Raw genomic sequence first — 16096 nt, 5'->3', positions numbered from 1 at the left:
TATCGATGACAACTTTAAAATGGGATATCAGTGAATATTTTTTAGAATATTTTTTGTTGGCACATGTTCTGAAAATGTGCCCTTTGTTTTTGGTATGAAGGTAGAATGAACACTCTCTAGGAAAATAATATTCAAAACTTATTTTACCAAAGTGCTTGCTTTTCAAGGAAAGAGTGCTAAATACTTTCAGAAATTAAAAAATAAAAACTCAATGAACCCTTCTGTAACACTGAAAGAAGAGAAAGAAATGCAAAGTTACATGTAAGAGGAATCAATGAACCTGTACGTTGTGCCCACTTTATGTTGATAAACTTGTGTCTGTCCCACTTGGGTTTCAAAAACAATCCATCTACTAATTGGTTGGTAGAGACTTTACTAATTGGTAAAGGTATTCTTTAATCCCCAAATACTTGAGAGTTGCTTTGTAGCAATTTCCAGAAGTACATACGCACAGTGATAATTCACTAAATCACAAAGAACAGAAAAAAACCTTGTTTGAAATCTCTTCTTGACTAATTACCTTTTAGAGAAAGAAAGGTAGTAAAGATCTTTTTCTTGGGTAACTTCTTCATTTAACCAGGAGTTCTCTGGTCCTGAGGGTGAGTACAGGAGACTCTAATAACCAAATGCACTGAATCGACAGTCCTTAGAGGTATGTAATCCCAAATTACCAGATTAAAGCCATCAGAGCTCCAAAATCAAAGGAGTCTGGTAATCTCCTCAGACTAGGGGAGCTCCTTTTGCTGGCCACACTTATATTTTGTATTCCTGTGAAAACAAGCTAATGAATGCCATCTCCTCAACTGTTAAGATGCATACCCCCAGATACATATGGACAGCAAGAGCATAGACATTTAAAGACGGAGCAGAAAAAAGTAACTGGAACAGAATGTGGCATTTCCCTTGGTCTGTTGCTAACGGCCCACATACAACATGCTTTAAAAAACCCACCCTGGCACTTATTTTCATCATCATTTAAAAATGATTCAAATGGACATTTAGAATGTATGGTATCGAGCATGTGTTCCATCTGCGGATAAAGGGAAAAGAGCTTCCGCAGGCGATACTGTGCTTTCTGTTGTTATCAAAGGAAACTTGATGTGCACTTGGTTTCTTCTTCCTGGCCATGTTTTTAAAGCCAAACACAGTATTTTAATTGTAACATTTCAGTAACTCCAAAACCAGTAGCACTGAATATTTCTTTTTATAAGGAAAAGAATGACTTTTGTCATTACTCATCCACTGTAGGCATGAGCTTCTAAATGCCATTGGGATTTAAAGACATGAAAGAAACATGTAAGGAACGACTGCATTTTCCTTATAATCTGCACTCTATTTTTTGATTCTGAAGCCAATCATACTTTGTTTTGTTAAAACCTGGAGACCACCACCTTTTTAGCAGTCACTTTTTGGGGGGCTGTTTCCTGAATATTGTTCTAAAGTTTTTCACACAAAATCTAAGGACTGGATATCCCATACATACTCTTTACTATACTTCGAGAACTTCAGTATACACAGAAAAGAGTTCCCAGTTAGCCCAGGGGCTATGAACCAGTTCTGATGACTTGTGCTTCAGAAAACACTTTATTGGTAACTGTTCTAACAAAGTTTAAACAATTTTCATGATAACACTAAGGAGCTGCTAAAAAGTAAATTGTGAACCATCATGGAATATATTTGTTCATTGTTCTAGAAAGTCTTAAGTCATGGGCTCACATTCCCAGCTTTTTAAAAATTTTTTATTTATTTATTTTTTGGTCCTCACTGTTATACCTTAGGCATGATATTTTAAATCCTTTTGCCAATCTCAAAGTAGATTCCTTATGGGAGAACACGTTTCTTTCCATCCTTTGGTCGGTACTTCCGGAAGGTGCAAGTGTTTCTCTGCTAGCCATTATTTTAATACTGCACACCTGGACACATCACACAGAATAATATACGTAGCCGGGCTTTGGAGAATTTATTTCAATTTACATACTATCCTCCAAATCCTCCGGTGAGCTTGATGTGAAATCTGACACCACCGCGTCTCCCCAGCAGGATCTTCTTTGCTCTGGGTGTTAACAGCCAAAGGCTCCAAGGGTCCCTCTGGGGAGCCACAGTGGGGCTAAGGAGTCGGGAAGAGGGGTGACTGCGGGGCTCGTTGCGCTGAAGATTTACAATGTACTTCTTGCAGGCGGCTCAGCAACCCCCTCTGTGGCTGTGGGTGTCTGGTGTGACCGAGCGGAGAAAAGCTCTCTAATCTCCCAGCGCCTGCCTCTGCCACTCCGCCGCTCCCCCCTCCCGCCGTCCCTGCCTCCTCGCGCTCTCTCGCTCTCTCCTTTGCCTTTCTCTGGGAGTTTCAGTCCCTGAATGCAGCTGGAGTAGCCTGGACAATCTCGACCCGGAGCCTGTGTACACGCGCACACACATGCACACGCGCTTGCACACACGCACTTCGGCTCTCCCCCGCCCCGGGGATACCGAGCAAACCTTCCTCTACCTGAAGTGGATGGCCCGGCCGGACACTTCTCCCTCACTTGCCATCTTCAGAGGGCAGAGCAGCGTCGGGACCCGGCAGGCTCGCTGTCCAGTCTGCAGCCTCACGCCGTCCGCCACCGCCGCCGCTTAAAGTGTCCGGGGTGGAGGAGAAGGCTTCTCCAGGACAGATCCCCGGCGGAGCTCCGCGGCCCTGGGACTTCCTGCGGCTGCTGCACTCCGGTCTTGGGCTCCATCACCGTCGGCCGTCCTCCCCTCGGCTCTCCCCGCTGCGGGGTGTATGGCTCGGGCGCCTCCCGAGCTGCCTTCGCCGCCACCACCGCGGGCACTGCGAGGAGCACCTTCCACCCGGAGGACCGACCGCGGCGGCTGGAGCGCGGCGAGAAAACGGAAGCCCTAACTTCCCTCCCCGCACCCTCGCCCGCCCCAGCGCTCCCCGTCCTCCCGGGGCCGGCGGGAGAGCTCGCGCGGAGGGCCGGGGCCGGGGCAGCATGTGCCCGCGCGCCGGGCGATCGCCGGGGAAGTAGCGCGCGCCGGGCTCTCCAGACGCTCCCTGTCCAAGTTGGGCGCGTCTCCGAGCTCGCCGCCCCGCGCCGCGGCCGCCGGGGTCTGGGGAGAGGCGGGGCCGATGGGGGGCGCGCGGGCTGCCGCCGCCCGCCGCCAGAGTCCGTCTTAAAAAGCCGCGGGGCCAGCCTCCCCGGGGTCCCGGCCCGCGTCGCGCCCTCGCCCGGCGTGCGCTCTCCATGACTGCGCCCGGGGCCGCCCGGGTGGCCCGCCCGCGGGGGGTGCCGGAGGGGGCGGGGGAAGAGGAGGAGGAGGCGGTGTGATGGCCCTGGACGGCGAGCGGGGGGAGCGAGAGGAGGAGAAGAAAAAGAAGAAGAAGAAAAAGAAGAGGAAGAAGAAGAAGGCGGAGGAGGAGGGGGCCCGGAGGAGCAGCAGCTCACCCTTGGCGGCCACCATGGGAGAAGACGACGCCGCGCGCCGGGCCGGCGGCAGGGGGCTCTCGGACCCGTGGGCGGACTCGGTGGGAGTGCGACCCCGCACCACCGAGCGCCACATCGCGGTGCACAAGCGGCTCGTGCTGGCCTTCGCCGTGTCCATCGTGGCGCTGCTCGCGGTCACCATGCTCGCGGTGCTGCTCAGCCTGCGCTTCGAGGAGTGCGGGGCGAGCGCCGACGGCGGCCCCCCGGGCTTCCCCGAGCGCGGCGCCAACGCCAGCCTCCCGGGATCGGCCCGGCGCACCCCCTCGGCGGGCGGGGACTCCTCGCAGCCCGAGACGGGCGGGGTGGCCACCCCGGGGACCCCCTCTGCCCAGCCGCCGTCGGAGGAGGAGCGCGAGCAGTGGCAGCCCTGGACGCAGCTGCGCCTCTCCGGCCACCTCAAGCCGCTGCACTACAATCTGATGCTCACCGCCTTCATGGAGAACTTCACCTTCTCCGGGGAGGTCAACGTGGAGATCGCGTGCCGGAACGCCACCCGCTACGTCGTGCTGCACGCCTCCCGGGTGGCGGTGGAGAAGGTGCAGGTGGCGGAGGACCGGGCTGCCGGGGCCGTCCCAGTGGCCGGCTTTTTCCTTTACCCTCAAACCCAGGTGTTGGTGGTGGTGCTGAACAGGACCCTGGACGCGCAAAGGAATTACAACCTGAAGATTATCTACAACGCCGTGATTGAGAACGAGCTTCTGGGCTTCTTCCGCAGCTCCTACGTGCTCCACGGGGAGAGAAGGTACGGAGGGAGGCGGTGCCCCGCGCTGCCCCACCCCGCCCGGCGGCGGGCGGCTGCCCAGGAAATCAGAGGGGTTGGCAGCAGGAAGAGGGTGTGAGGTAGGACCCTCTCTCAGGTGTCTGGTAGCGCCACAGTCTCACCACCGAAAGATGAACGCGGGCCCCCTCTTCTAGTCCGGACCTTACACCTTTGGGTCAAAGTTATTTAGCCATCGGGGCGCGCAGCTTTTTCTAATGGGTAGCTGGTAATTCGGACCTCGCCAGAGTGACATCAAAATCTTGCCAAGTTACCGTCCAGGGAAAATGCCTGAGCGCCAAAGAAAGGGGCTGCTCTGCAACCCAGTTACCTGGGCAGGTCAGACGCCCTCCTCCCCTTGACACGCCCACCTCCCTTAATCATTAGCAGCCCCCAGGTAGGCACAGAGCCCACCTCCCTTAATCATTAGCAGCCCCCGGGTAGGCACAGAGCAGAACATGGACTTTGGCTGGTTAAAGTTTTCCAAGACAGCAAGTGAATATTTGGAGGGAAAGAACAGTTCCCGGGGACAGGCTGAGGAGAATGTGGCAAAGGTGGCCTTTGTCATGCCCAAAGCCAGGTGGAAGCGGTGCCGGGATCTCCACCAACACTGGGCTGGGAGGCTCCAGTTGTTTTTGAGTTGCTGCCTCTGGGAATGACTAATTTGCTAAGGTTGAGATCCTTAGACGACTGAGGTCAGTCTGCTGCGGGTTAGTGTCTCTGCTGAGGTTTAGATTTGGACAGGGTTCTATTTTTTTTTTTTTTTTTGAGAGGCTGTAGTGTGTTCTCACCGTTTGTTTAGAGCTCAGATTTTGGAGTTAACTGAATTGGGTTCACCTCTTTCACGGTTCCTCTAGCTGTTACAGGTGGAGAAGTGGAGGCGCAAAAAAAAAAAAAAAAAAAAAAATCACATAACTTGACCCAGATCATAGAGCAAGCTGACAGAGCAGGAATTTAGACCTGGGTAGTTTGGAGCTAGAGCCTATACTTTTAATTGTAACTTGGGGATAATAGCTCTAATAGCTCCGTATAGGATTGGTGCAGATGTGCATCAACAAATGCTTAGAGAAACACTTAACTCTGTGCCTGGTAGGGTCTCCATCATGAGTACTGTACTCCCATGAGCGCCCTGTGGTAGTAAGCCCTGAAATATATTGTTGGATGAATGAATACGTGATTCTTGCTCTTTGCTCTAACCCATTGCAGTTAAAATAACTTCAGTTAGTGAAATGACTATAGGGCAGATGAGCAACCAAAGTGACTTAAAATGAAATCACGAGCTTTAGATGGGAGGCAGCTTGGCGATTAGTAAGTAATGAGGCAGAGCCTCTCCGTTCAGGTGATTCTTACAACAGCTGGAAACTAGGGCTCCGAGCTGCTGCTCAGTGCACCTGAGGTCACCAGGCTTGTGGCTGGAGAGCAAGGACATGAACTTTGGTTTTCTGAGTCCTGGAGTAGGGCTCACAGTGTTTGCAAACTCTCAAAAGAAGTTCTTGTGTAAGAGGCTGGGAAGTTTTCAGTGTGTTATGGGAGTACACAAAAGTTTTATTATTTATGAAGTGCTATGAAGTAACCTCATATAAATACAATACCAATGCTTTAGTAGTTTTATGATGGTTAAAACTCCTATAAGTGAATGTATTAATTATTCACCTTCTAGGATCAGATATGGATCATTTAAACCCCCTCCTGCCATTTTCTCCATTGTGTTAGAAAGAATGCAGGTTCAGAGTATTCTTTTAAAGCCACAGTTATATCAAATATGTGGGAAAGGCATAGAAGGCAAGTTTACAGGTCATATTTAGAAACGAGCTAATCAAGTCAAAATGTCAATAGTGAGACATTGTGTATAATTACTGATCAGTCTTGCTGTGGTGAAATAAATAATCCCCCAAATCCTGTTTTTGAGCCATGCCAAAATATATTTGGCAGAACTGAGCTTGTTTTGGTCAGTGCTTTCAAATTAAGAGGACTCTTAAAAAGACCAGATGTTTCTGCTTGACCCATAACTGTTTTCTTGCAGCCCTAGTACATGTTTGTATCCAAACTCTCTTTATTCAGTTTTTCCCAAATACATAAATAAGTTGGTTGGAAGTTTAACCTAATGCATTGTGGCTAAATTCTACATTCCAATAGAAATTCAGGATTCAATCTAGAATTATTTTATTTCTAAATAACACCTTAGAGAAAGTCCTGTTCCTTCCATCCCATCCCTTTTCACATCAGAGTGAATTTGATAATTTCTTGGCTGTTTCTACTAAAGGTGATAAGGCAAAAGAAATGTAATAAACCATTTCACAATTATGTCAACATTTCATATATTAAACTTTTGTTGCTTTTGATATGACTACTTGGAGCATTTCTAAGCAGACTAATATTAGGAACTCAGCCAGGACTTGACTTTTATTGGTGGTGATTTTTGACCTCAAAATGCTGTGTAAATTGGCATTTTAAAATCATCTTTCTAAAAGGACAGAGACACAAACTTTGAATTTGATTAATGATTAAATAGGTTGATCTTTACTTAGTCATCATTTTGCCATTTTAATTATTGGATAATTTCTGTAATGAAAACAAATATTTGATTTGCCTAAGGGAGTTATATTGAGCAATTTGAAAGACTCAAAAGAGCAATAAAACTCAGTCCACTTTGCTTGGCCTCTGTGGAAACAATAACTCATTAATATCCCATCAATCTTATACTTCACCTTATGCAGAGAAGGAATTTTGGTGAGGGAAAAACTACATCTTACTGCCTGCTAGGTACCATTGTGCCACTGATCCCTGCTGGGTGGTGGAGGGCACCTGGTTCTATCCTACATGGAAGACTTTTTGTTTCCACACTTTAGTGGATAAAGGCTAGAAGACAAATTCCTATTGAAACTCAAGATGCCCCAACTTCAGGCAGAACCTCTAATCTTGGCTACTCATTTGGCAAAGAGAGAAAATTTGTCACTTGTTGAATATTGAAAATAAAGTCTCTTAAAGTTGAAATGTTTGCACACAAGCAGTAAATTGTCGACATTAGGCGGAACACATATTCACTTTTCCCTCAAGTAGATGTGCAGCAGGCAGATAAAAGGGGTGTGTATTTATGCCACAGTCTCTTAGAGGAGAATAAGCTTGCTCAGAATTAGGCAAAATGTTCATTTACCTGAAGTAATTTGTTGCTTTTGGGTAGCCAGATGGTGAGCACACCCATGTTCAAAGTAGGGTACCTTAATTTAGATCCAGATGGTCGGATTGAAAGAGGAAATTTACCCAAAGTAAATGAACATTTTATTCACTTTCAAAAGAGAGACTGACAAACTTTGATTGGGTCTATAACATACCAAAGTGACAGAAGACAGAATAAAAATAGAAGTTCTTTTTCTGTAAAGAATTGTTTAGAAAGAAACCATTATCTCTAAGTAAAGTGGGGAAATAATAACTGTGTTTCTTCTAAATAATCGGGGCCACTATTTTGCCAAAAATCTTGTAGAGAGCATGGAGGGTTTTCTGTCTGGTTAGGTGTTTGCTCTTTGCTGGTATTAGTGTAGATGGTTTATTCAATGTTTTGTAACTTTTTCTGGAATGAGTTAATAATTGTGATATTTTATGAAAGCAAGAAAATGACCATGTTGTTTTTGTGTTGAAAGCGGCCTCACCTTTCCCATTCACTTTGGAGATCAGACAGTTTTAGAAGAGCAAGTGGGAGTCCATTGCTTTTTGCTCTTTTGTAGAAGGCTGTGGTCTGAAAAACTGTGAGATCAATTCATTTTTATAAAAATGATTTTGGATAATTTTTTGATGGATTTATCTCACTGTTTTCTCATCAGGCATGTATAACCATATGGCTAAACTGAGTCTAGTGCAGGATTGTGATTATAATTTCAATTGCCACCAGTCAATCAAATCTAAACCATACCTGTATGTATATATATGTAAATGTAAAAAAGTTCTGACCATTAAATAATGACTCAGGGAGGAAAATCCATATGTTTGCTATTTGTCTAGACATGTTTTTCCATGGAGCCATTGCATTTGATTACTCTGGATAGGATTAATATATGCAGCTTCTCTGAAAGAGTTAAATGAGTTTGAGTTTTTATTTCTTCAGCGCAACTTCAAACAGTGCCTGTTTTTTTGGGGGGATCCCTTTCAAACAAAGATGAGTTGGTAATTGGATTTCCATTTGTGTATTTCCTTACATTGATTTTTTTGCCTTTGTGTATGTGGATAGGCTTGAGACCACAGTATAGAGCCTTTGCTTGAGCATGGTAACATTTGGTTGATAGGATTGCAAGAATAAAGTTTCATCTCTTCAAGCACAGCTTCAAAGAGTGATACAAAAACAACAAGGAAGAAAAAATTGTTTTCAAGATGTAACTGGATTACAGTGTGTGAGGAGAATCCTCCGTATGCCCTACCTCTCCCCTCCAGCAATGAAAATTATCATCATCATTACCACCATCACCACCACCACCATCACCACCATCATCATAACAGGCATCATTGTTCTCTTTAGTCTTTGCACTTTTGTAACAGTCTCCCAGATTTATGGTAATAGCTAGATTTCCTCAGAATTTTTTCCAAGTTCTATGCCATCCCACTTTCTACCACTAGAGAGTAGATGCTCTCTCCAATAGATACAATTTTGCTAGGCAGAATTTGGGAGAATTCAAAGGTGAAAAATATTCCCTGCTCTTTCCACATGATGTGAGACGATTCTCAACAAGCACAGCTAGTTGGTGGCAAGGGGGGGGCACAGGTATAATATGATGGTGTGAGTGCCTGGGCCCTGATGGGGTGATGGTCTAGGCTCCCTGCCTTCTACCCGCAGTCCCTCCAGGCCTCTGCATGTCCAGGTGGCCTGACCTTTGAGGAGCTCTGCTCTGCTGTGCAGGGATGTTGTGAATGGGGTCTTTCCTGTATACACCTATGTTTACTTTCAAGGTGAAGTTTTAGTTATTCAGAACTTCCCTTATGCAAGCCCAACTAAAAAAATAACATAAAATCAATGCATATACAATGAAAGAAGTTTTAGAACTATCATTTTTTGGTTATTCTTTATGTGTGTACTATAATTCTTTTAAGAAGGGTTTTAAGCCCTTTTGGGTTGCTTTGCTGGATGGAGAAGTGTGTGTGTGTGTGTGTGTGTGTGTGTGTGTGTGTGTGTAAGAGAGAGAGAGAGAGAGAGAGAGAGAGAGAGAGAGAGAGACAGACAGACAGACAGACAGACAGACAGACAGTGCATGTGTTTGATGTATTCTCCTCCTGAGATTGGACTTTGCAACCAGACTGTATGGCTTTATGCCCTGACTCTGCCATCTGGGTACATGTCTTGTTTGTTCTTGTGTCTGATGTCTACCTCATCTGAGCAATGGGAGTAATACTCTATTTTCTAGGGTTGTTGGGAGGGTCCCATTAGTAACAAAGCACTGAGAATAGCATCTGACAGTTTGTAAGCACTACTGTGCATATTAAATGTTAAGCTATTTCTGTCGTTGGAGGTCTGCCATTTGGGTTGGTAGGAGGTAGTATATGCAGGACCAGTGGTCTGGCTGTGGAGTTTCGCCTTGCTGATGATGCAATGGGAAAATGGTTGCTTTGGCGGTTACTTGTTTTGCCCCTACTGCAGAGTTCAGGGAGGCAGAAAGCAGAGCCCTGGCATCACAGAGAGAGGAAGAAAGGCACTGGAATTTCATGGCTAGAGACACCTCAAGTGCAGATCAAACCCTGTGAGACCGAAAGGATCAGGGGAGCAGAAAGACTGGGGAAGCGAAATAAACTCACAGCTCTTTGATTATGGCACTGCTGTCTATCAGCAGTGAGAAGAGCAGAAACCAGTAACTGCTGGGTCAGCATGGGGCCAGTCAGCAATAGAAAGACTCAAATACCAAGGGAAAGGGTATTGGGCATTATGTATTTCTCCAAGACTTTATGTGAGTTTTGACAGTAGCAGTGCTTTATAACACTTGCATAATACGTCTCCTCTTTCCAATATAAAACAAATGGATCTCAGACAATAACTTTATTCATTTTTTTGAAAACCCAATATATGGCAAAAGAAAGTAATTTTAGTGTGTTATGATGCTCTTCATCAATGGCAATCCAGTACTCTATACTTACTTTTGATAAGAGTATTTAGTGCTACATAAATGAGAAAACAATTATGAATATTATGCTCTGTTTTTATAACACAATTATTCACATACGTACCACTTCCTACATGCATATTGTTGGCATTATTGCATTATGTTTTTAGTTTACTAGAATGGTTATTTAAAAAAATAGACTACACGCTTGCTTATAGTATTGAATATTCAGCAGGAGAACTTCTCTTTTGAAATGGCAGAGGTTTAATGACTCATTGAAGTACATAAAAATACACAGTCTAAACAAGGATCCGTTTTGGCTTAAAATGTTTTGTCATTGAGCAACAATTTGCATTTTGTTTAACAGCCTTAACTTTAAGTGGGACACGTGTAACTTCCTTGACCTTCTAACTTGGGTCATGTGTAGCTTCCCTGTTTGTGACAGGCTATTACTGAGGTCAGCAGAATAGTAACTAGATGGTCCACTGGAACTTTTCCTTAGATCTTGGAAGTTTTTCTGACTGACCTCAAATTACTGTCACATGACAAAGAAAAAAAATTGCATGCCAAAAACATGCAATTGCCGTAGAAATCAGTTCAAAGATGACTTTTAACTCTACTACACATGTGATATGTATGCATAGATGTGGCCTGAGAGGAAACCTTTCCAGTACTTCCTGCCATTTGTGAGGTTCTCTTGGTTTTGGTGGATTTCCACAGGGAAAAGTGATGAATCCTCCTGAATACTAACAGCAGTATGCAAATGTTTGTTTGTTCTGCATATTTTATCTTTACAAAAAGGCAACGTAAAAATAATGGAGCAGAAATTGTTTTGTATTAGGTACTGTAATTTGTTGGCAATATCAACCAACGTTAATGCATTACTTCTGCTGAATGTTATCATAATGACTTGACACAAGTAGCCTGCCTAGTGAACTTCCGCAGAAACAAGAAGAAATCAATTCTCTATATCCTTCAGAGGCAACACTGAGCTTTCAGTCCTCCTCCTCAGCTCATCCAAAATGTCAAGTAGACAAGTTGTTAAGAAAATCAAGTAATTTACTTTAGAGAGAAAATAATTGAAATACATGTATGTTATTCACATTTTTCTAGTTATGCTAACATGACATTCTTGGAGTGACACAGAATGTCATTTTTGTGAGTATAATTTTCATTTTAATAGAGGGATTCATTAAAGGATAAAAATTATTTTGTTTGAGAGGAGACAGACAACAAAATACTTGTTATATTCTGTTTTGTTTTACTTTCTGCATTTTTTACGTATGTGTGATATCACATCCATATACATTAAAACATTTTCAACTTTAATTTTTTTTAATTTCTTACACCGAGTGTCCTGAAACTATCTCAAAATCACCTCAAAATGATCCAGTGCCAAAATAATTATTCTCGCCTCTAAATTGCCCGTTCAAGAGGTCACTTTTATGTTTTTAATGACAGTAAGCCTCACCTCCACCAATTGGAGGCAATTCTAAAATATATACAGTGAAGAGAAACTTCTGTTTTTGAAATCCTACAGGCACTGTTGCCTCTTGAGGGCACTGACCTAAAACTGGTTCTTTGTGTTGGAAAGGAGTGGATCAGGTGGGGGAATTAACTGCAATGGCTACTGAGTTCTGACAGAACCAGAACCTGCAAGACAGCAGATAGGGCAACTACTTAATATGTGTGCCAGAGACTCTTTAAAAGGTTCATTTCTATGCTACCTAGAGTGAACCCCTCATTTCTCCACCCACTCTGACTTTCAAAATTTCTCCCTAGGTTTTCAGACCAGTTCTTATGCGTCTTTCTCCATTCAGCCTCCGTTGAGTTCTCCTTACTGGTGGTTCTGAGGCGAGGCAGTTTTCCCTTAGGGGACATTTGTGGTGTCAGGACAGTTTTGGTTCTCTGAACTGAGGAGAGGAAATGTTACTGGCATTTAGTGGTGGAGAACAGGGATACTGCTAAATATCCTCTGGTGCCCAGGACAGCTCCTGAAATGAATGATTATTAAGCCTAAAATGTTAGTAGTGCCAAAGTTGAGAAACCCTAAGAACAATATTGTTCTTCATACATTTTCCTTAATGCATGTAATTTTTCATACATTGTCATGATATAGTGTAATACCTGTTTGGCTATATGTTTATTTTATTAGAGTATAAACTCCTTGCAGGAAGGAAGCATATATATTTATCTTTATCTTCCCAGTATTAAACATTAAAGAAAAGAATGATGAAGAGAAGCAAATGTATTATAGAAAGTGTGGTGTAAATCTATTTGTCAGTAGTGTAATTTAACATGTTTTAAAGAACCTTATTAGATTTGGGGAGTATTTTATTTCGATTTTTTGTCCAGTTATAAAATCTTGAGCTTGGAAAGGACTTTAAATGTAATCTAGTCCAACTGCTCTTCTTTACCAAGGGACCCTTTGTGATTTTCTAAATACTGAATTGAAATTCAATTGCAATCGTCCTCAGGTGCCAGACTGTGAAATTGGTATTTCCTCATTTAGACATTATCAGAATATATGGTAGCCCTCTGTGCATAGATATATGCTGCGTGTATGGATTCATTAAGAATATTAATTGCAGAAAATGTCACTAGATGATCTTGATAGTTCTTTTCAACCCCGAGGATCAGTGATTTAAATTGCTAACTTCCCTGACATATTTACTTACTAAGTAATACGAAAAGAGACTACACGATATGTTTCCTTTGCATAAATATTTGGTTTATTAATTTCTCATTAGCCCAGAGGTATTTAGATCTTATACATCTAATAAATTTCTATTCATTAATTACTTATTGTCAAAGACAACTTTGATTTTTACTTAAATGATTTTATATTCTAATTATAACCCCTCTCTTGAACTCTTGTAGAACTTCTTCCCTAGTATTATTAGTTGACTTTTCATGTGTTTGTGTACATAAATACACACACACACAAATTTCTTTCAATTATATTACAAAGGCATGAAGTAAAAAAGTGGCTATGTCTTTTTATTTATTTATTTATTTATTTTATTTATTTATTTATTTTTTTGGTGGTACCTGGGGTTCCTAGAAGCCCTCCTACCTCCAGGCTATGCTCCCATACCTATTTTATACTTTTTTTTAAAATTTGGAAACATGGTCTCTTAAGCCAGAGTGGCTGGCTTTGAACCTGCACGATCCTCCTGTCTCTGCCTCCCAAGCGCGGGGATTACAAGCGTGTGCCACCACACCCAGTGGCTATGTCTTTTTAATCCTATCTAGTACCTAACATAGTGAAAAGCTCACATATAGTAGACTACCTAGTTGTTCAGTAATTGGAATTAAAGTTTTTAGATACTTGCACTTAGATACTTGCAAGTTAAAAGGAACACTTTTCTTCATATGTAAAATTCTATGGGTATCTTTAAAAATAGTTGCATGAGAGAAATTCCAAGATCAATAGATGCTATAATTAATAAGTTGTAGGATTCAGCCAGACACAGTGGCACATGCCCATATTCCCAGTACTTTGGAGGCTGAGACAGGAAGATCACAGGTTCAAGACTAGCCTCAGAAATGTAGACCCTCAGCAACTTAGGGGAGACGCTGGTTCAAAAGGAAGCATACCCATGTTCATAGCCGCACAATTCACAATAGCCAAATTATGGAACCAACCTAGGTGTCCAACAACAGATGAATGAACAAAGAAAATAGGGTATAAACACAAAATGGAATTTTTTTATAACATTAACTGTTTTTATTTTATTTAATGAACCTTCCATTATTTTATTTGCACCTAAATTTTAACATAAATGGTTGTATCATATTATTATTATTTAATTTTTATTGGTGCATTGTAGTCAGACATCTTAATGGGATAAAAGATGGTGGAGACATAAATGCACACATCACCCAATTTGCCTTTACCAATTCCGGCCCTATTCTCTCCCCCTCCCTTCTTCTCATGCTTGGCTTAGTCATCGACTTTGATATGTTTGTTTAAATATATTATATACTTTAGAGAATTTCCCTCTTCCCCCTCCCATCCCCTCAGTTAGGTCACCTTATGTGCTCATGTATAGAATCTCCTTCATCTAGCGTTCCTCCTGATTTTTTTTTTTTTTGTGACTGACTAATCTCACAAAATGGAATTTTAAAGAACTAAATTATGTCATTTGTAGGAGAATGGATGGAACTGAGAATATTATGCCAAGTAAGGCCAGCCAGTCTCATAAAGTCAAGGGTCATCTGTTTTTTTCTCCTATGTGAAAGCTAGAGAGAAAACAGAAAACAAAAGGAACTTCAGATAAATGGAGAGAGAGAGAGAAATAGAATAGTGGAAGGACTTTGGAGATGGAAAGGGGGAAAAAGAGTATGGAGGCAAAAAGTACAAATAATGTTATGTTTCTATATGAAGGTATCACTACCAGTTGCACTAAATGGGGAATCGGGCTGGGGGAATGTGGAGGGAAAGGCACCAAGTAATATATGTCTGTATCACTTTGAGTCTCGCTATGATGTATAATTACAACACACCAATACAAGAATTTAAAAATAAAGAAAAACTTTAGAAAAGAACTGGTGGTAAAGCTCAGAGTAGAATGCTTTTTGTTTCATCTCCAATACCCAGCCCCCACACAAGACAAAGAAAAATAAGATTCACAAATCTTGTGCATGATAAATGCACAGGAAGAAAAATTTATAAATAGGTTCATTTTAACTAAAAGGTACTGACATTTCATTAAGCAAAAAGAGTATTACTATCAGGAAAAAAATGGAAAAAATATTGCCATGATTCTGGCAAAAGGGGAATGAAGATTCTGTTACCTACAGTTGAATTAAAATATTGTTCATAAGTTATGGCCAAAATTAATTTTACTGTTCTTGAAATATATCATTAGCTTTTTGTTAGACATAGAACATGTGAATTTCAGTCTCTGTTTTGTGCTACTTGTGTATCTTTGGACAAATCACTTACCCTGAATGGGTCTACTTTTTTACTTAAGAAATTTATAAGAGTGGGACAATTTGTCTCTAATATTGCTTGCATCTTTAACCTTATATTTTTGTGAAGATTTATAGTTAAATCTTCTTTCCTATATATTATCTCATGTTATCATTTTGACAGTTTTGTAAGGAAGACTTAAAAATGTTATTTTCTTCCACTAATGAGAAATCAAGCTCAGTGTGTTAAGTGACTTAGCTAAGGCAGGTATGCAGCAGCCCAGTGCTTCCAGGAGAAGGCTCAAAATCCTCTATGAGATAACTATATAACTCATCTTTAAAATGTCTTCTTTTTCTCTATTTCAAAACTATGCTTTAAAGAGAAGGCCATCAATGCACATTTAAACTTCATAATTTTTAAACGGTGTGACTATCTACATCTCATGGTTGGAACCAGAGTTAGCCAGTTAGATTCTATACGCATGTCAACCTGTATTGATTATTGATTGATGGCTGCTGCCTGAAGTTGTGTGCTGAGAATAATTGGGAGGCCGAAGTTGAGCGCAGAGAGAGGGGGTGGGGGAGCGAGCGTGCGCCAGGTGACATTAACCAGGTACACCTGAGATGATGGAGAGAAGCGTGGTCAGAGACTACTTATGAAGGAAAGAGTCTTTTAAAGAAATTGCTTTAGAACTCGAATGATGGGTTGATGTGGACTTGTTTTTTAAGTTTTAAAACTATGTAAAATTTTAAAAGTTCATCTTTTGTTATGAATGCTTTCTTATTTAGAAGAGCAGTCTTCTTAAAGTACCTAATTTGGGTGTTTGCCTTTGTAACTGTAACCTAGGGAAGATTGTAGAGGATGCTTCTAGTTTGAGGTTTTG

At 42.2% G+C, this 16096-nt stretch overlaps 1 protein-coding gene across 1 annotated transcript in view; it reads left to right on the top strand.

Moving 5' to 3' along the window:
- Positions 1-3304: 3304 nt before the first annotated feature.
- Positions 3305-16096, top strand: part of TRHDE (thyrotropin releasing hormone degrading enzyme) — a gene marked incomplete at its 5' end in the record, with an annotated part of 424737 nt that continues 411945 nt past the window's right edge. Inside the window, one exon of the mRNA XM_080706673.1 lies at positions 3305-4203. Within this exon, the coding sequence (XP_080562799.1) occupies positions 3305-4203 (899 nt within the window). The remainder of the gene's footprint in view (positions 4204-16096) is intronic.

The sequence above is a fragment of the Muscardinus avellanarius genome, assembly GCF_963383645.1.
Source record: "Muscardinus avellanarius genome assembly, chromosome: 11".
Classification (NCBI taxonomy): domain Eukaryota; kingdom Metazoa; phylum Chordata; class Mammalia; order Rodentia; family Gliridae; genus Muscardinus; species Muscardinus avellanarius.
The sequence above is the reverse complement of the archived record's forward strand: the minus strand, read 5'-3'. Positions and strand labels throughout refer to the sequence as shown.